Below are 21,489 nucleotides of genomic sequence, written 5' to 3' on the forward strand. Positions count from 1 at the left end.
ATGAAATAATGAAAGATCCTAAAAAGGATTCCATTGGTCAGAAAATACAATTGCGCAGTATTTTTTGATTGGTATAATTTAAAACAGAAAAACTGGCCTTCAGGTACCTTCTTCTTCTTCTTCTAATGTCGCTAGAACCCTTTGTGAGTCTTGGCCTGCTTAACAATGTTCTTCCATTCTGCCCTGTCGGACACTTTCCTTCGCCACTGCCTGATGTCCAAGGTTTTAAGACCCCTCTCTACGTCGTCTATCCATCTTTTACGGGGTCTTCCTCTTGTTCTGTTTCCTTGGGGTTTCCATCTCTGGACTACTTTTACAGCTCGATTATCTGGCATTCTTTCTAGGTGACCAAGCCAGTTTAGTCTTTGTAACTTAAAAATCTGACGATATCTGCGCTCTGCATTAGTTCATCCAGCTCGTGGTTCATTTTAATTCTCCACGAACCATCGCTGCATTGGGTTGGTCCAAATATCTTCCTTAGTATTTTGCGCTCAAATATTCTCAGTTGATTTTCATCAGTGGTTGAGAGGGTCCACGTTTCACATCCATATGTGACCACTGGTCTAATTACTGTTTTTTAGATTCTCAGCTTAGACTCACGATTCAGTAACTTACTTTTCATTAAGTCTTTGTATGCATAAAAGCACTTATTACCGCTAAGAATCCGTCCTTGTATTTCGTGACTGATGTTGTTGTCATTTATTATTGAGCCTAGGTAGGGAAACGTGGAGGCATATTTGTAGGTATGGTTGTCTACCTTCAGATTCTCATGTTCATTCGATTTTGTGCACTCCATATATTTTGTTTTGCTTTCATTTATATATAGACCAAACGTAGCAGTTTCTCGTTTCAGTTCTATAACTTTTTCGCTTAATACCCTTTTGTTGCGGCTTATTATGGCAACATCATCCGCATATTTGCATAGATCTTGTATTAATACAGCCGTTTATATCCAGTTTTCTAACAACAGCTTCTAAAGTTAGATTAAAAAGTGTTGTTGATAAGGCATCCCCTTGTCTAACTCCATTCTCAATATCAAAGGCCTGCGTCATATCTCCATCTATTCTCACCATAGCTTTGGAACCCTCCAGAGTCATTCATATAAGTTTAACCAACTTATTGGGTATCCCTAACATAGATAGTTACTTTAACATCTTTTGTCGATCTACTCCATCAAACCCCTGTTTGAAATCGATATACAAGTTGTAAATAGGTACGTTATATTTAACCCCTTTTTTCATGTATACCTCTTAACATATTATGTATTTGGTCTATAGTTGACCTCTTTGGTCTGAATCCAGATTGGTATTCACCAATATTCTCATCCGAAAACGATTCCAGGCGGCTGTATATAATTCCTGATATCTTGTAGATGACATTTAAAACTGTTATGCCCCTATAATTTTTGCGAGTCGTTTGTCTCCCCCTTTGTACATAGGAAGTATCATTTATACTTTCCAATCTTCTGGGATGACTTATAGTGTCCATATGCGGTCGATTAGTTTATGGATACATATATGGATAGTCTATAGTTGACCTCTTTGGTCTGAAGCCAGATTGGTATTCACCAATATTCTCATCCGAAAACGATTCCAGGCGGCTGTATATAATTCCTGATATCTTGTAGATGACATTTAAAACTGTTATGCCCCTATAATTTTTGCGAGTCGTTTGTCTCCCCCTTTGTACATAGGAAGTATCATTTATACTTTCCAATCTTCTGGGATGACTTATAGTGTCCATATGCGGTCGATTAGTTTATGGATACGCCTCCATAGCGCATGTCCACCATTCTTTATCAGTTCTGCAGTTATTTCATCTGTGCCAGGTGCTTTGTTATTTTTTAGATGTTTTATGACGTTTATCGTTTCTTCCAATGTTGGTTGCTCAACTAGCAGTTCTGCTGTGTGGTGAATTATCTCTTCATCTTCGTTTTGTTCTTTTTCTGGGTTTAACAGCTCTTGAAAATGCTCCTTCCACCTTTTCATTATTTCCTCTTTCTCGCTGATAATTGCCCCATTTTTGTCCTTGTAAACTGTTGATCTTGTTATGTATCCTTGGGTGTATAGCTTGGTTTCCTTGTAAAATTTTCTAGTCTCTCTTCTGTTATTATAATCTGTAATTTGTTGTATTTTTCTATTCAACATTTTTCTCTTTTTCCTTCTGCATATTTTCTTTGCATCTTTTCTGAGTTTTTCATATGCCTTTCTATTCGATCGGGAATCCCTTTGTAGACATTTCTGTCTAGCTATATTTTTGCTATTTATTACTTGTTGGCAATCTTGGTCAAACCATTCCCCGTTTCTTTTTCTTGAGGTTTCACCTAATGTTTCCTTTGCCATATTTGTAATTGTCGTTTGGATGATATTACATTCTTCTTCAATGTTGTTTTGTTCTCCTCTTTCATTTAATATTACTTTTATTTTCTGCTGGTACTCATTCTTCTTTTTAGGATTTTTAAACATATATGTATTCCATTTTCTTTGTTTGGCGCCTTTCTCTTTTCTTACCATTGATATTCTTTGTTTTATCTTCGGCCTTCAGGTACCAGCATACTTTAAATCAGGATTTTAAGCTTTCGATGTGTGCTATGGGTAATGCACAAGGACGTCGATCTTTTCAGCTCTCCAAATTGAACATATTAATGACACTATACTACCAATTACGGATGCCAAATATAAAAATCTGCTTAGCCTCTTGGACTACATTCCCTTATGTCACTACTCTACTGGAGATGCAAAAACTGGAATCAGCTGCCGTATTAATTTTAGATAATAATTAACCGTTTTACTAGTAACATTTATCAACAATATGTACCGATTCAACTACATTTTTTCAATAATTAAAGGTTATAGTAAGAGTAATAATATCCATTAATATTTTTATCATTTTACAGAACATTGTAGACTAGACATATTTTGGATTTTATATGACTCATATAATTTATAAAACTCAAAACAATTTTCAAGTTGATTATCTCATGGACCGCACTGAGACTATGCACTGAGACCGTTTTACGTCTGACCCCCTCAATTATTAACTATTTTTAAATCGATCGCATCTTATAGGATATATACAGCCAAAAAAAAAACAGTGACTAATTCACGATTTAGAAAAACTTGGCAATTATAAAAAGATAATTCAAGAACTAAAACTTACTTGACGAAAATTTAAAATTCAATACAACATACCTATTATCTAAATTATAATAAATCTAATGTATATAAATAATCTAATCTAATAAACGTAATGCATGGAGAAATTTTTGTAAAACTTTGTAAAACAAAAATACAACAATAAAAAATATGTGCAATCAAACCAAACGTTTACAAAACACCGTAACACAACAATTAAATCAGTGATCGAAGGAGAATAGGTTGAGAACTTTTTAAGAAAATTATGTCCAGATAATATAAACTCCTAGATCGCTAGTTGAGCATTTTAATGATGTAAAATAACTTATTCTGGAAAATGATTTATATATCCAGTAAAATATTAATATACCTGGCTATAATTTTGAGCGAGTCGATAGGACACCGGTGAGGGTGTAAATTTACATAAAATATAGTATAAATTATATTCTGATTGAGTCAACGAAAGAAATTCAACAGAGCTCTTGGTGTTTTATATAATCATTATGGAGCATTTTATAAAAGTTTCTTTGGAGTTCTTGATACAGTTTTACCATCAGTACTGCCAAATGTAGATCATGTAGGTACTCTGGGCGATTTTATTGTTGATCTGTTAAATACTAATAATAATTCCACACAGTTAATTACAGATATATTAGATCTTAGGTCTTGGACTGAATCAGATGATAAATCAAATAATAAAAATTTTGTCTATTACAAAAAAATATATTACTAGTCAGAATCTCAATCACTTAAATTGCAGTCAATTTAAATCAGATCTGCAATCTACACCATGGAGAATAATATATGAATTACCAGGTATAGGCAGTATAATTGATGTTATCTTTTATAATATTACTCTACTTGACATTCATGTTCTATATCGAAATTTCATATTCTCGAAGGAATATGCTCCATGGTTAACTGGTGCTATTAGACAATTAATTAAAAATAAATCAATAGAATCTTTGTCTGTCTTCAGACTTTACTCACTTCAAACTTACTTTTTCACCAAGTAACAAAAAACAAAATTTGTTTACACAAAAACAAAACAAAATTTAATAATGTTATGTATTTTCTTAACAATATGAACAATTTTCATTTTGGTAAAATAAAATATTTCTAATATTTTAGGAGATACAATCATTTAAACAATTAAATTGTTAATAACAATAAATTATTTGACGGGTTTTCAGCCTAGTACCCTCGAAAAGTCGAATCTACGCACCAAAAAACATAAAAAACGTCAAGGTACCGAAGGGACATGAAAGTGAATACTCAACCTCCTCCCTGAGTCCTAGATTAACAAACAATAACAACAATTATTGATATACATAAATAAAATATGCCTCTTCTATAAATTGCTTTGCCTTACAATATTGAACTAAAATAATCAAGTCTTAAATAGCGTTACAAATAGTTTATAAATAATTCAACCTGAAGGTCAAAACGTTTAAATTATACCTAAAAGTGGTCATCGTGATCGAATCATTTTTCGACTACGTCACTATTCTATCAATGCAAGAAGTCCTATCGGATGAAGATAAACAGAAAATATTTCTATGTTTATTATTTATCCTTATCAATCTTCCAATGGCGTCCACATTGTACAAATATTTTTCACTTACGTCTGTATCACTATTCTGGACTGCTCAGAAACGCCGCACAATTCAGTGGCGGATCCAGAAATTTTTGTCAGGGGGGCATAGATCTTAAGGGTGATTTTGATATAGGATTTAGATTTTTGCACCTTTACGATTGATATGATTTGTGCCTCATCTAAGGGAATCATTTTCTCAATAATTATTTTAGGCGATATATTAAACCAATGAGAAGTTATTAAAACACAAATAGGTACCTTACGGGCGCAAAGAAGGGTACAATATTAAGGGGTCTTAAACTTAAACAAAAAAAGAAATAATTTAAACCCACATACTCTATGACAGTAAAATCAAGTGTACAAGACTAAACTAAAGGAAAGTTATTAAAATATAAATACTAAAAAATCAAAGACTGTCAATTTAAACTAGGTATTTTAAAGACAATTAATTTAAACCCACCTATCCTATAGCTACAAAATCAAGAACAAACCAAGGATAAATAAGTATAAACCAAAGTTAAGTAATTTAAATGCAATAACTCTTTGTAAGTGTAAACATTAATGAATGTATTTAACATTCCTAATAAACTCTATCTTATCGTTGGATATCCGATATCAATTTGTAAAAACATTCATTTATTCCTTATTGCTATACGAAGTGGAAACATGGACTCTCGGAATTACAAGTATGAGGCGCATAGAAGCCTTTGAAATGTGTGTTTTTCGAAGAATGCTGAAGATTTCGTGGACAGAGCACGTGAACAATAACGAGGTGCTGAGAAGAATGAGGACTGAGAGAGAACTCCTAAATATTGTAAACAACAGAAAAACGAGTTATCTAGGACATATTTACAGAGAAGAAAAATATAACTTTCTACGACTCATAATGGAAAGGAAAGTAGAAGGAAGAGGTCCAGGAAGAAAAAAATGTTCCTAGCCGAAGAATGTAAGAGACTGGACAGGCATGGACACACATTCGACACTAAGAACAGCTTAAGATAGAGAGCAATTTGTTGTAGTTATAGCCACCCTTCTGCAATGATGAAGAAACCTTAAGAATAAGTGTAAACAGCATTTTATTTAAAGTAATTTATTCAACAAAAAATGAAATTCAACTGAAAGCGACGGAAAAGGATTTTTAAAGAAGAGCTGCAGGAAGATCTAGGATCTAGGATAGAAGAGAAAGGATTACCAACGAACAACAAAGGAAATATTAAAATGGCAACCAGAAGGAAAGAGAAAACGAGGTAGACCGAGAAAAAGTTGGCAAAGTAGACAATCAATAAAGAACTGAGAGAGAGGTCCATAGAAGAAGACCTATGGAACAACCGGACTAAGTGTCGATTGGAAGTCGGAAAACGGCGGAGAACGTTATAAACCGACAAGTAGTAGTAGTATTCAACAAAAATCATAATATAATTACGGAATAGTTATTTCTATAATTAGGCATATAATTAGGCTATAAGTGAGTAAAATATTCTTTACTCGGTATTTGAAATTTGTCTCACGAATTGTCAGCAACAGCCGGCAATGAGTGGTAAATAAAAGTTCAGTGATTAAAAGTACTAAAAGAATAAGATAAGTAAATATTATATAATTTTATAAAAATGTATTCTTTTCGCCTATCCGATTTAATAAATCACTCTATGATTTCATCAACATCTAGAGAAATTTCAGGATGCACATTGATGAGTGCTAAACCAGTTAACCTTTCTAGTTCTAAACAAAGTCTTTAGACGCTTAAGCGTAGAACGCTCTGTTGTTGCTGCACTGACTGGCAGTGTAATTAATATTTGCAGAAATATTCTGATATTTGGATACATATGAATATCGCAGTTTTCTAATACTTCTAAAAACAATCTGGAAGTTTTCCATTATTTTGCACGACTCTTTTCCACTTTTGAATCCACAGTGAAAACTCTTGTTCTACTGCGGAATATGCAGTAAGTAGTTGGTTTAATAATATTCTGGTGTCAACAATTTTTTTAATGCAACTTTATCTTCTGGTGTGTGATCAGTTTTAGGTAAAATGACTTGAAGATTAAATAGATTCATAACTTTCGGTGAAAGTCGTTCTTCTAAATCAGTTAAGATATTGTCTAAAAGGGGCAAATAAATGGATCTTCGGAAATATTCTTCGCAAGAGTTAGCAGATTGGTTTTGACGACAGGTTTGACGAGAAACTATACGAGCCTCTGGCACTCAAATGAATTGACAAAATTTGAAAATCGCCTAACTCTGAATTCGTGGAAGTCTTAGTCGAGGTATTACTGTATTTAGAATTGTTGATTTTTTTTAAAGAGCAATTTAAAAAGGCTTCCGTATAATTCTACACTTACCCCTAGAATAAATGAGTTTGAATCATTTCAACTCTTGACTTTCTGCTTATAGGGTTGATGGGTTTTAAATGATTTTTTTTAGGATTATTTGATTGATATTTAATTTTGTTTTGGGGGTGGTCTTGCCCCCTGTGACCCCCCCTCTTGGATCCACCACTGGCACAACTACTGTTTAACCACTGGAAAAATTTCTAGGTGATCAGCTACAACCATATTATGCAGAGGATGCGGAAAATCTTAATCAATTATGACTTTGGCCAGGGAAGCATCCGATTAAAATTTAATTTTCCCACATTATTACTTTATAAAATATTACATAACAATTTTGGTGATTTTTTTACACAACATTAAAATTAAGAAAAATTTGCTTAAGGCATTGATGCTTGTATTTACTTCTTTCTACTTTATTAGTAAAAAAGGATTTTTCGAAATCGACGTCGATATGCAATGTTATTTTTTTATTTCAATTTAATAGTTATTATAATTTTTAAAAAATATATTGTTATTATACCTAAATATATTGTTAAATTCTTTTAATCTATTTACAAAAAAGATATACCTACTAATAATAGATTATTGTGTAGGAAGTAGGAGTACATGACATGTCTACTTTAATTGAAATAAATTTAGAATGTTGAACATCGCATTTGAACAATTAAAAGAGTAGGTTAAAGCTCAATATGTGATCATTATCGAGATGTTTAAACACAGAAAGATTTAAAAAGTATCATAATGAGGAATAAATTTCGAAGGTATTGCAAGGATTATTGCGAACACTCTAGCATAACTGGTTTCAATTATGTGGCCGAAGAAAGATCGAAAACAGAACGGTAAGTAGGAAGAACTTTTTATTCTCATTTAAATCTTGAGTTCTATTCTGTACACTTCTAATAAATTCTATGATGTTCTATTCTCTCCTGTTTTATTTGACTTTGTTCTATTTAATTCTATGTTTTACTCTGTTTCGTATATTTTGTTTTTTTCACAGGGTGTATTTATCACTATTTTCTTTATTTTAATTTAATTTATTTTAAAGCCTTGTATTCTAAGTTTTCCATATAATTTCAGAAATAAGTAACTTAGTACCTCTATTTTTATTAGTTATCACCAGCGATTCGGTTAAAAATCATTAGAAAGAGTTAAAATAAGCACTTAAAATGCTTAAAGTATTACTTGAAAAAGCATAGACTATGGACAAAAAATGCATAATAATTAAAAAAAAAAGCTTGAATTAAGAACAAAACTTTATTTTTTTCCAACAAAAAGAAAATCGTGAAATTACAAAATCATAAAATAGAACTAAGTTATACAAATAACAAATTTAACTTTTGTAAAAACAAGTAATAACCAAATGTTTGCTTAAATATTTTATTGTAAAATTTTGTCTTCTATCATTTAAAGGTAAAAAGTTTTTAGATAAAGGAGTTTGCGATCATCATGGCAATCTTTATATTGTTTGCAGCAGCGCAGAAAGAAAAGATGCACATATGTTGTGTTGAACCAGGTTCTGAGGTTCTTTAACCAGGATGTTCTTCTTTCTGGACCTCACTTTCTAAATATGTTTCGTTGCAGGATGGCTTGTAGGAAAGCATATCTGGAATTATTTCTCATAATGTGTCCTAAGTATTGTAGATTTCGAGATTTGATGGTGTTCAGTACCTATCGGTTCTTCTTTATTCTTCTGAGTACCTTCTTATTTATGACTCAGTCGGTCCACATCTCAAATGCTTTCAATCTTCAGCACATATCTTCGTTCAAGGTCCACGGTTTATTCATCGCCATAAAAAAAGGACAGATAGCATGGTAGCGTTCTTACTTTCATACCAAGAGAGAGGTTGTGGCAGTTGAAGAAGGCGTCTGGTTGAAAGTGGATCTAGCTTTTCCGATGCGCGTTCTTATCTCCTGATTGTTGGACCATTCTTCATTTATTATGATGCCGGGGTAGTTGTAGTGCGTCACCCTTTCTACTGGGTTTTGGTTAATGTAGAGTTGACTTTCTGTTCTTCTTTCTTTTTCTTCCTAATTATCATGGAATCCATTATATCCTTTTTTACGTTTATATTGAGTCCAGATTGTTGACTGTCATACGTGATTTTGTTCATAAGGATTTGTAGGTTTTCCAGGTTGTCCGCAAATACTATGGTGTTATCTGCATATAGGATGCTTCGCTACATATTCTTTCAGAGTATAGATTGAAGATTAGAAGAGACACAATACAGTTTTGCCTCACTCCATGCATGATTTTCACATATTTGGTGTGTTCACCTTCACTTCTGAGATTTGTGGTTTGATTCCAGAAATAGTTTCTAATTATTTTCAGATCTTGGTGGTTAATTCCTGATTCTTTTAGTATTTGCATGATCTTGGTGTGCTGTATTCGATCAATACCTTTCTCTTAATTAACCAGATATATGTAGACGTAACAATTGACATCTCTGCGTCTCTGTAATAAGACTTGTACTGAGAACAAAGCCTCTCTCGTACTAATAGCATTTATAAACCAGAACTGGTTGGGTAAATTTGACTTTTACACGGCTAGTAATTTTTTTATGGATTATCTTTAGGAACAATTTTAGGAGATGAATCGTGAGGCTTATCGTACGGTACGGTATTCTTTGCATTTATTGGCTCCTGCTTGTTTTGGAAGTACAATAAATTCAGACTTCAGTCATTCTTTTGGTCTTTCTTCAGAGTTGTGTATTTTGTTGAATATTTTCAATTTTGAAGTTGTGATTGTTGCTATTGATTCGTTGTCCGATAGTTTGAGTAGTTCTGCTTGTATGTTACTATCTGCTTTACCATCTTTTAACTGTGTTATTGTAGAATTAACTTCCTATTACAATATTCTTGGCCCATCATGTACTTGATCTTTTAGCCCAAAGATGTTGTGTCAGCTTCAGCATTTTATCTATAATCCATGATTTTTTCATGAATAATTTATCTGCTTTTAAGTGTTTTTACTTTACATTTTAAACTATTTCTGTAATTTGATCTTTTCTTCTTCGTTAGTTTCTAATCGCAGTCACTTTTGTTTAACATGACTTAAACCCATATTTTCTTATTAAGGTCTTTTAGCATACGTATATAATATGATCTTGGTTTCCTTTTCTGCACTCTTTTGAGTTTGACTCGGAATACTTCCACCAGTACAACGTGGTCTGTCTTCAAATCTGCTCCCGGATAAGTCTTGATAAGTGTGAAACTGTTTTGAAATCTTCTATTTACTAAAATGTAATCTATTTAATTTCTAATGATTCTTCAGGGTCTCTCATGTGGGGATTTTCATGTGTCAGCTTTCAAGGTGGTATTTGGAAGAGAATGTATTGGTGGCAACTAGTTCTAGGTACTAGGAACGTGATCTATCTCTATTATAGTTCTGAGTCTTCTGTGAATTTTTCTAGGAGGCTCTCTCGTTTCTGACTCCAAGCCCATGCTCTCCGATTTAATGTATCTTATCCCCAGCTCCAAGCATAGCATTAAAATCTCTCATTATGATGCGAACTTAATGTCGTAAAATTTTCTAAATGATACTATTACTTTGCTGATAAAACTCAATTGTTTTCTCCCTCTCTTTATCTGCATTGGGAGTACAAACTTGGATGTTGTTTATATTGATGGGGTTGGCTTGTACTTGTAGTAACATCTCTGATATTGGTGTAAAGTTAGTAACGCATTTGGCAACCTTGGGTGATATGACTACTCCGACTCCATATTCAAGTGATCCATCACTCCTCCCGAGTAGTATATGTTATGATCCTCTACTTATGTTTCTCCAGAATCCGGCTATCTCCTTTCTACTAGGGCCATGATTTTTCCTGCTTTTTATAAGGTTTTGATATTTCATGTGCACATCTTGATATTCTTTCTGCACTTCAATTTATTATCTTTTGGTGAACTCAAAACTGTCCTTCCCAAAGATCTGATCGGAGGACTTACTCCGGAATTATTTTAGTATTGAGCATTGTCATGATTAATTGACTACGGTGTATCGCTGTTGATCATTAATAGGGTGTTTGGCCTACGTAAGAAGCGGAAACCGCTTTGCACATCTTTTATTTGTGACAAAGCCTAACAAGGCCGCGGTATCTAAAACTCGGAGGGGAAAAATCAAAAGTATCAATCTAGGCATATAGAAAGACCCTTCTCAAGGCTGTGGAAGCTCATTAAGAGAACAGGGCTGGATAAAGAGCTTTAAGTGACAAAGGGACGCACAATATATCTGTAAAGGCCAAGAGCCGCTCTAATTGCAATCTGTAATCTGTAATCTTCTATCACTTAAAATGTTTTTATATGCCGAACACTCTTTTCTACATCAACACTGGTTGTGGACGCTTATTTAAATTTTACAATCATTCCGGGGTCATTTGTAACTTCGTATCAGTATTTCCTGCCAAAACCAAAGCACTTTTTTTTAATTTTTAAAAACCTTTATTTTCAATAATCATCATTATTAGCCATTTTGAGTCCACTGCTGACTATAGACCTCCCGTAAATAATTCCATTGCATCCTATCTTGGACACCTTGAATCCAGTAGTGCTGGATGCGCTTGATGTCCGACCATCTTGTTGGAGAACTTCCTCGATTACAAAAAGCATCATGTCTAGGTCTCTATACTAAAATTTTTTCGGTCCATCTCTATCTCTAACTCTGGCAACATTTCCTGTCCATTTCCATTTCAGCATTGTAATTCTTTTAACTGCGTCCGTAACACCAGTTTTTCTTCCAACTATTTGATTTAAAACTCTATCTCTGCGCTATATATTCAACATCGCCTTCTCCATTGCTCTCTATCCCACTTGTATTTTGTTGATTACTTTTCTGGTAAGGGTCAATGTTTTTGCTCCATACGTTAGAACTGGGAGTGCACACTGATCAACGACCTTTCTTTTTAAACATATGATCTAAAGACTTCCACTTAATTTTCCGTAAGCTGCCCATGTTAGTCCTATTCTTCCGTTCAACTCTGTTGTTTGATTGTTTCTTCCTAATTTGATCTCGTGGCCTAGATACTTATAGGTTTAATTTGCGTGCCATTAGTTGAAATGTTTTTGGCCAGTGCTAGGTTGATCATGGATTGTGTTTGGGAAAAAATAATTTTTAAGGCACTTTGTAATAAAGCGATGAATAGTCTAGGCGAGATGGTGTCTTCTTGCCTAGTACACTTCTCCAAGGAAAATGTGTTTGTGCCACCGTCGTGCATTCTGACTGCAACTGTTGCGCTATTACATATATTCCGAAGAAGCGTTGTGTACCTATGATCAATATTGCACTCTGTATGCAATCTTAACATGGAGTTGTTCTGGACTTATTCAAATACTTTCTGAAAGTTTACAAATATTGTATCATCACAATCATACAATATACAATCATGGCTTGTTGTATTCTATAACTTTATCTATTAAGGACTTTATTACTTGCAGGCTCCAAAGCCACTCTTAAATCCGGCTTGTTTTAGTGGTTGGTGAAAATATAGCTTAGGTTTCAGTCGGCTATAACGTCCTTCCTTGTTTCACACACGAAACTAAAATTACTCTTTAAATAAGCCAAATCGTTTTTTGCTTTTTCTAATTTAAGACCGTTGCTGACTGATTCGGGTAGGCCACAAACAACGTTTTTAAAATTTTTTAAAAATTTCTGCATAATATATTGCAGCATGCAACCACGTATCCCACCCATCAAAACAGGTTCAGATGGTAATGAGATGTTCAGGTACTCGTTCCTTAACAAAAACTGTTTTTTTTCATTTTCAATAAGTTCAATAATCAAAAGAAATTTTTGCCGTATAGTTTCCAACTCTATTTAAGCCACGAGCCAAGCACGTACAATGAATTAAATTTGGGTAAACTACAGATCCATGGAAGAAGTTATGAGAGGCGGCCAATGTCCAAACATGGACGATAGAAGGCTAAGAAGAAGAAAAAGAAATAAATTCGAGGTTTTTCGTATCCAATTTTCATATTTAAGATTTTCTATCTTCTGTTTTAACTCTGGAGAAATAGTAATTTTAAATTTATTATTTAATTGATTTATTTATCAGTCTTGTTGTAAATGAAGCGTTAAAGGCAAAGAAGATTTCCCAAAAACTTTGTAAACGATAGTGTAATTGGTTATTTTGACTTTTCAAAATAATAAACAAATATTTGACAAATATTGGATAATCTATCAAAGGTTTAAGAATGTTACTAGGGCGGTCCGATAAGTAAGGAAAACTAAAATTTAAAAAAAGTGGCGGTTTATATCTCAACATAGTCTCCTTTTATACACTTGACCCAGCGATGCTCCAACTTCTTTAACCCGTCTGAAAAATACGTATTCCCGAGGTCTGCAAAGTAGGCTTCCGTGGCGACGATGACCTCCCCATTCGACTCAAATTTCTGCCCGGCGAGTGCCTTTTTCAAGTTTGGAAACAAAAAAAGTCACACGGGGCCAAATCTGGAAAATTCGGTGGATGAGGCAACAGTTCGGTGTCCAATTCGACAATTTCGCCATGGCGACGGCGTAGGTATCTTATATATATATAGCTGTATCTCTTGTGGTATGAGCCGGTTTGTTGACATGACGGAAAAGAACTTTTCGTTAATTCGGCTTCGAATCGGCCCAATAATTCAGCATAATATAAACTCCTTCGAAATACGGTGAAATAGCGGTAAACACAGTTGCGCTAGTTGTTCGAAGTGAACAAACGCGGCACCCATCGCACCGATAGCTTTCTCATGCACAAAATTGTATGCTGGATACGACACACGCGGTCTTTTGAGATACCTACTATCTCAACTATTTCGCGACCCCTTTAGTGGGTGGTCTACCTATACGAGATCATGGATTTTTGTCACTTTATCCTCTATGGTAGCTATTTTCGGGACACCGAGGCATGTTTCATCAAAAACCAACATGCGACCACGTTGAAACTCATTAAACCAATTTTTTATGGTTGTCATCGAAGAAGAAGAGTCACCGTACACAGCGTCCAAGCGCTCTTTGATTTCGCTGCGTAATTTCCCTGTCAGAAACCACAATCGAATTACCGACCGATGTTGCTTTCATTTTTTCCATTTTTCTAAAATCCGCGGACACGCCCCCTTTCACAACGCCGTCAAAACAAAACTGCAAGTTCGATTCGCCTGAAATTTTGACATCAGCCATCTACAGGAATATATTACACGATCGTAGATTTCTCTTGAGATAGTGGAGCCATCTTGCGGTGAGGCTAAGTATTTATCGGACCGCCATGTAATACTTTACAAGAATGTTTTTAATTTCAATTTTTAATATGGTTATGAAACTGTTTTCTTATGGAATTTATACGTTATTTACTATATTTAACTTAAATTTTTAGAATAATATGGCTGATATTAATTGCGGTAGCATTAGCGTTATCTATCTATTTTATAAAGGAACAATACAACAAATATGAAGAAAATCCATTTATTGTAAGCTTTGCCACAAGAGATACATCTATATATGAGATACCGTTTCCAGCCGTCACAATATGTCCTTTTGCAAAGTCCAATCGTAGTATATTCAACTACACCAACGTTGTTCATAGGCTGTGGGATAATTTGACAATATCCAGATATGAGTAAGTACCAAAAGGCTTAAATATATTTTATATTATAAAATATATAATTAAATATTTTAAATATGTTACACTTCTGTATGGGAAGTAGTGTATATTATGTTATATATAGTACGTGAAGTAGATCGACAAACGCTGTTTGCGACATATGACGTAACGTTGTAGGCGGCGTACGGCGTTTATTGGATACCACAACCTTAGATAATCAATAACACGTTTAACTTACGCTGGGCAAAAAACCCAGTTAATATACTCAATATATAGATGGATCTTTAATGTTTCATATAACTTTAAGATTGGATGGAGCTTGGAGCAACCGGCGATTTTAAATGTCAGTTACGCGCGCGAAATTAAGTTAAAATAATATTTGTATCAATTCGATGGTAAAAATTCTATATCTTTTGATTACAGTGTCTTATCCGCAAAAATCAAAATGCGTTTTAAAGGTGAAGAATGTAGCTTTTATATGCAATTTTTGTATTTTACTGTAAATAAAGTCAGTTTCTGTAAATCTGTTTAATAAATAAACGTTGTCGATTTTTGCCATTTTTTACGATTCTCATGAGATCAATAAAATGTATCACTTCCATTGAGACCAGTCACAGTGGAATTTCCATTGGTAGAATCTAATCTTTAAAACCTATAACAAGAAATTTCGATTTTGTGTTTTGGCAACAATATTGTGTAGTTTCCAAAACTTTGTAATGTGAAAGTTTAAATTCAGCGTTTTTGGACATATTTCAAATGCATCATATTTGTTGCCAAAACTCAAAACCGAAACTTCATCATATTGGTTTTGAAGATTAAGCTCTACTAATTGAAATTCCATGGTGACCGGTCAATAGAATTATTATTAAATAAATCAAGTATTATTAAACAGATCAATAAAGATCTCATGAGAATCGTATAAAATGACAAAGATCCCTGGTAAATCGGTAAATTTTTTTTCTGCGGGGCGAGTTTTAGAGGGATGCCGGAGGATAGAAGTGATAAACTTTTTTGCATATTTTTTGGGGTCCCAAAATTGACACTCAGCAAAATTCAGCTTGTTCGTATGGCTTTTAGAGTTCAGTGGCATTTTCGTCTTTGACGACTAGAGTTTGTCTTCGCCAGAAGAATCTGAAATGAAGAATTAATCTAAAATCGATTCCAATTATCGGTAATAAATAAGTGACTACTCACCGTTTTGATGCTGTGTTATTTTACTATGTTGAGCAAACGTAAAGTACGCTGATTTGGAAATATTATACCAACGTGGCATAATAAAAATTACACCTGACTTCTTGATCTATAACGACGCGAATAATAAGTAAACATAATACAGATTCATTAGCAATTTTTTCGAAGTGATCTATGTTGGACTTGAATCGTTTTTAGTTTTGGCAAATATCGATCAGATTTTCGTCAAGATACTTCACCATGAATTTTGGTGGAACGAAAAACGGACGAAAGAATACGAATATATTTCTATTTGTGAATTTATTATTAACATTTTGGATATAATTAATCTTGGATCTAAGCCTTAGTAAATATTGTGGTTGCTTTTGTAATTTATTATATTTATTTGGTAATTTAAGGGATTGTTTATTAGGCAACAAAATGATTTTTGCTTTTTAACTATTTCCAGTTTTAAGAATACTGTTTAAGCATCACTTTAAATTAATGACTGAATAGTATATACTTTTGGTTAAAATATTTAATACTTAATCATTTTAGGATGGAAACGGCTCAATATATGTCTTTAATATGCAGTGAAAATCTGATAGATGATCACCAGTTTCCAACAAATTATACATTTACTAAGAACTTTTATAATAGACTTGACGAGGTAAGTGAGTATACACAATATGCAATTAATAACATAGGATATTTTTTTGTCAAGTAAATCTCAAATATTTTTTATAATTTATCTTTCAAGCTAATTTCTCTAGATCTAGTTAGAGCTAGCTAGTCTATAGAAGATGTCACACCGAGAGTGCAGTACGGCTAATATAGAAATGCACAATTGCCGGATTTCACGCCTTGTGTTTGGCGATACAAACAGGTCCAAGTGGTAGTCACAGAACCGTACCCAGATCTCTACGCCGGGCTCTGTTATTTATTATAAAATAATATATTGATAAAATAATTGCCTTCAAGTAACCAAATAAGAGGCATGAATGTGAATAAAAAGACCTTAAGTTTTTAGCGAGAATTTTATTATAAAACTGTATACTTTATTAAACTAACAAATTTATTTTAAATTACATTTCTTGATAGCTATAAATATACCGGGTGGAACCTCCGGTAACTCGATTTCCGTGCACCCAGCCCAATATCCAAGAAAAACTTTTTCTTTTGTAAATATCTGAAAAATTATCAGGAACGGGAATATCGAAAAAGCTTTGCAGATTTTTTAATCCCGGCGATGTTATTAAAAAAACAAGTTGCGCACTTGAATCACTGCGAAATTTTAACACCTACTATGAAATTTTTTTTTGTGGAAATCTGAAGTGCAGTTTTTGTCCTTGTTAAAACATAATGCAGTCTCGCATTTCTTACACACAACATAAGTTTACCTAGTTCCTTGGCATAGCAACCTGGTAGTTTTCAGCGAAACCTTGTGTTATTCCATATGGGATAATGGTTTTCCTTGCCCACACTTGACGAGATGAGCAGGTATAAGGTTTATAGTGTAAGTTATTTAACATTATATCATATTTATACTTTATTAAACTATCAAATATATTTTGAATTACATTTCTTGATAGCTATAAATATACAGGGTGGAACCTCCGGGAACTCGATTTCCGTGCACCCAGCCCAATATCCTAAAAGCCCATACTCTGATTGGACTGGTAAATGCATTTTATTGGTTATACAGTGTAAAATAATCGAGGTTACTCACAGATATTCAATTAATTATACTAAAGTCGTCCTCTACATCCGAGATGTCGGATTCCCTTTCGCTACTCTCCCCTGTGTTCGCGTGTATTATCAATTGGTCTACGTCATCTTGCAGGTTGTCCGCAGTTCACATCTCAGTTTCCGTTTTCTCAACAACATGAGTGACATAATTGCGCCAATTTTGCTCTGTGACGCGTGCGAAACCGTCGTCGATCAACTGGCGTACCTCGTCGTTTTTAAAAGTGGTATTATGGGTATCTGAAAGACTTAAACATTTTACAAAGGATATTGTTGGTCAATATCAATGCGGATTTACTGCTGGAAAGTCAACTACACATCAAATTCAAGCACATAGGCAGATTCTAGAAAAGTCCCTAGAATATAACATAGAAACACACCATCTCTTCATTGACTTCAAAGCAGCCTATGACAGTGTGAAAAGAACTGCATTATATAATGCAATGATAGACTTTGGGATCCCACCTAAGTTAGTTAAGTTGACCCACCTAACAATGCAAAACGTAAGCTCATGCGTTAGAATTGAAGGAGAAAACTCTACGTTCTTTGACATTAATAATGGTCTAAGACAGGGAGACGCGTTGGCGTGTCTGCTCTTTAATATTGCCTTGGAAAAGGCAATCAGACAATTAAATATTAGAATGAATGGAACTATTTTTAATAGATCGACGCAAATTCTCGCATTCGCTGACGATATAGTTATAGTGGGCAGAAGTATGAGAGACATGGTGCAGTGTTTTACAAGGCTTGCGGACGCAGCAAGTGAATTAGGACTTGTGGTAAACGAGGAAAAAACCAAATATATGTTGGTTTCTAAAAACCCTCTAAATATCCAACAAAGAATTCAAATTAACAACCATACCTTTGAGCAAGTCAAAGAATTTACATATCTTGGATCGCTAGTAAACGCAACAAACACGACAAGCGACGAAATAAAAAGACGCATAGCAATAGCAAACAGAACTGTTCACGGCCTCCAGAGACATTTAAAAAATAAAAATATAAAACGTGCACTAAAGCTTAATATATACAGGACCTTAATAAGACCAGTTTTGATATATGGGGCTGAAACGTGGATCTTATCTCAAAATGATAAAAGACTTCTTGGTATTTTTGAGAGAAAAATTCTTAGAAGGATTTTTGGGGCCGTAAATGAAAATGGGCTATGGCGTCGAAGATACAACTTTGAACTGTATCAGTTATACACCGATCCAGATATTGTGAAATTCGTTAAAGTGCAGAGACTGAGATGGGCTGGACACATTGCTAGGATGTCAGATCACGAATACACGAAGAGATTAACATTTTCACAACCAGAGGGCACAAGAAGCAGAGGACGACCACGAATGAGATGGATTGATGATGTGGAAGAAGACCTACAGATTCTAGGGGTTAGAAGATGGAGGGAAGTTGCCAGGAATCGACAGGAGTGGCGACTTCTTTGTGAGCAGGCCAAGATCCACAACGGATTGTCGAGCCACTTATGATGATGATTATGGGTACCTACATATCGCTTAACTTGGTTCCACACCATTTCTATAGGATTCAATTCGCAGTGATATGGAGGAAGCCTTAAAATATAAACATTATGTTGTGAAGCATACTCATCAAGATGATACTTATCGTATTGATCTTTAAAAGCACGCGCTGCTTCTAATAGCTCGGATTTCAAATAACACTCCTCGATAAAAATGTCTTTTTCCACTAGCCATTCCTTGATTGCAGCTTTATTCCAGGAATTGTAAGGGAATCTCTCTTTACGGGAGTAGTACGATGCATTGTCCATTACAATGACATTCCTGCGACCATTATTTGGTAAATTTGATATTAATGTCTCCTTAAACCACGACTCAAAATATGCGGCATCCATTTCATCGTGATAGTCTCCCTAATTTTTCTTTGCCAAAAAAATACGCTGTGTGCCAGGAAGGAAACCTCCTGAAAAACCTGCATGCAATAAAACATATCGTGGACCTCGTTTAGTAGGTGCTTTTAAGCCAGTACTTAAACCTTTGAGAAAAGAGTCACGACTGTTTTGTATCGTAGTATCGCACCAATTTATAGATTGGCCAACATTAACCCACGATTCGTCCAAATATATGATATTGCAATGGTCTTTTCGCAAACGTCGTATAGTTCTCAAATAATTATGGCGCCAATGAATAATATCCTCTCGCTCTAACATGATGCTTCTTCGGCCACGTTTCTTATAAACAAATCCAATATCTTTCAGAAGTCTGTATAAAGTAGAAAGAGACAACGGCTGTATATTCTCATTACCTTGTATGAAGTTATGTATATGCTTTAAGAATGGCGGCAAATTTTTCATGAAAAATTCACAATGAACAATTCTCCGTAGAATACTTCTTACACCCTCGTCATATGTGAATATTCTAGAATTTGATTGACACACTCGTTTTTTACGTTTTTTTGGCGATTTCAACGTTCCACTCTGTTCTTTTTCTTTTTTGAAATTGTAAATGCTTCTTTCGCTAACACCAGTCATCAACGAAGTACGTCTTACAGCAGCACTTACATTAAGTTGTTCCGTATTTTGTAAAAAACACAACACATTTAACACTACGAGTTTAGCGCAACCGTTAAATAATTCACCGGATTTAAACTTAGGGACTCCATGCTCTCTGTTGAAACTCGGACTAAATTTTGAAGTGTAGTTTCGTTTTTCAAAAGCACTTTCACCCCCTACCCATCCTTAGGATGGGTAGGGGATGAAATGGGGAAAGCTTGGAGTTTATCAAATACTAATTTTGACAAACAAGTTTATGGCCATATTTAGGTGATTATGTTAATGATGGTAATTTGTAGCAGAAGTTTTACAAAAGAAATGAAGACCTATTTATAGAAACAACATAACTGTATTTTTAATATTTTACATACAATAGAAAAAATCTAATTTCTATGAAAGAATTGGAAGTTTGAATATTATATATAATATCTATAAATAATATCATTTCCAAGTTTCCAAATTCTTTCCTAGAAATTATGTAGGTTTTTTCTATTTTATGTAAAACATTAAAACTACAGTTATTGTATGTTGTTCTTGTAAAGAGGTGTTCAAATGTTACTCTTATGAATATGATTCAATTGTATATCTCATGTTGACGTTTTATATGCAAAATTCATAGTTTTCGTTGTCAATAACTCATTAATGCCCTTTTATTCTACTGTATACGTATACATGATATAAAATATTTTACTCGTACTGCCGGCAGATGCATTTTATCCAAGCCGGTCCTGTGAGACAATGAGCAATCAACAGCTGGAGAAAACTGACAACCCTGCGCGTTTATTCTCCATAAGAAAAGCATCGCCGTATCTTACCCGTACTGCACTCTCAGTGTGACATTTTCTATAGTACAGCGGTTCTCAACCACCTTGTCGCGACACACTGGTGTGCCGGAAGAACCTATGAGGTGTGTCGCGAAATTTACGAATACGATATTTTTATTTATATTTTTTTACTTGTTATAATATACCAATCATGCATTCAACTATTTTTTTAACTATTAAGTATATACCACGTTATACCAATCAATAAAGTGCCAATCCGTAATTGTTTCCTCTCTGTTTTTAAAATTTAACCGACATAACTTGCGTTATGAATAGTTGCGCAAAGCGAGAGATCTTGTTTCTTATCTTTAAGACGGAGCAACACGTGACGTATGCCGACGCGATCCGATTAACCAGTTTTTGCTTTATGCTTTGCATTTGGAACAAAATCATCAAAGCGTTTCCCAAAAACCGCGCGAGTATTTTCAACATCTACGTTGTTCCATTCAATCATCCTCAGTTATAATGAAAAAATGAACAAAACTCCCAGATAAGGCACTTTTAGCATCATATAAAGTTTCTGAATTGATTGCCAAAAAACAGAAAGCCCATACTATTGGTGAAGAGCTTATTTTACCGGCATGTAA

The 21,489-nt window shown here is 34.1% G+C and overlaps 1 protein-coding gene across 1 annotated transcript in view; it reads left to right on the forward strand.

The window, feature by feature from the left end:
- Positions 1-7,729: 7,729 nt before the first annotated feature.
- LOC140433282 (pickpocket protein 28-like) overlaps positions 7,730-21,489 on the forward strand; it is a 36,088-nt gene continuing 22,328 nt past the window's right edge. Inside the window, exons 1-3 of the mRNA XM_072521310.1 lie at positions 7,730-7,900; positions 14,408-14,650; positions 16,364-16,475. Coding sequence (XP_072377411.1) covers positions 7,803-7,900; positions 14,408-14,650; positions 16,364-16,475 — 453 coding nt within the window. The 5' untranslated portion in view covers positions 7,730-7,802. The remainder of the gene's footprint in view (positions 7,901-14,407; positions 14,651-16,363; positions 16,476-21,489) is intronic.

The sequence above is a fragment of the Diabrotica undecimpunctata genome, chromosome 2 (genome assembly GCF_040954645.1).
Source record: "Diabrotica undecimpunctata isolate CICGRU chromosome 2, icDiaUnde3, whole genome shotgun sequence".
Lineage (NCBI taxonomy): Eukaryota > Metazoa > Arthropoda > Insecta > Coleoptera > Chrysomelidae > Diabrotica > Diabrotica undecimpunctata.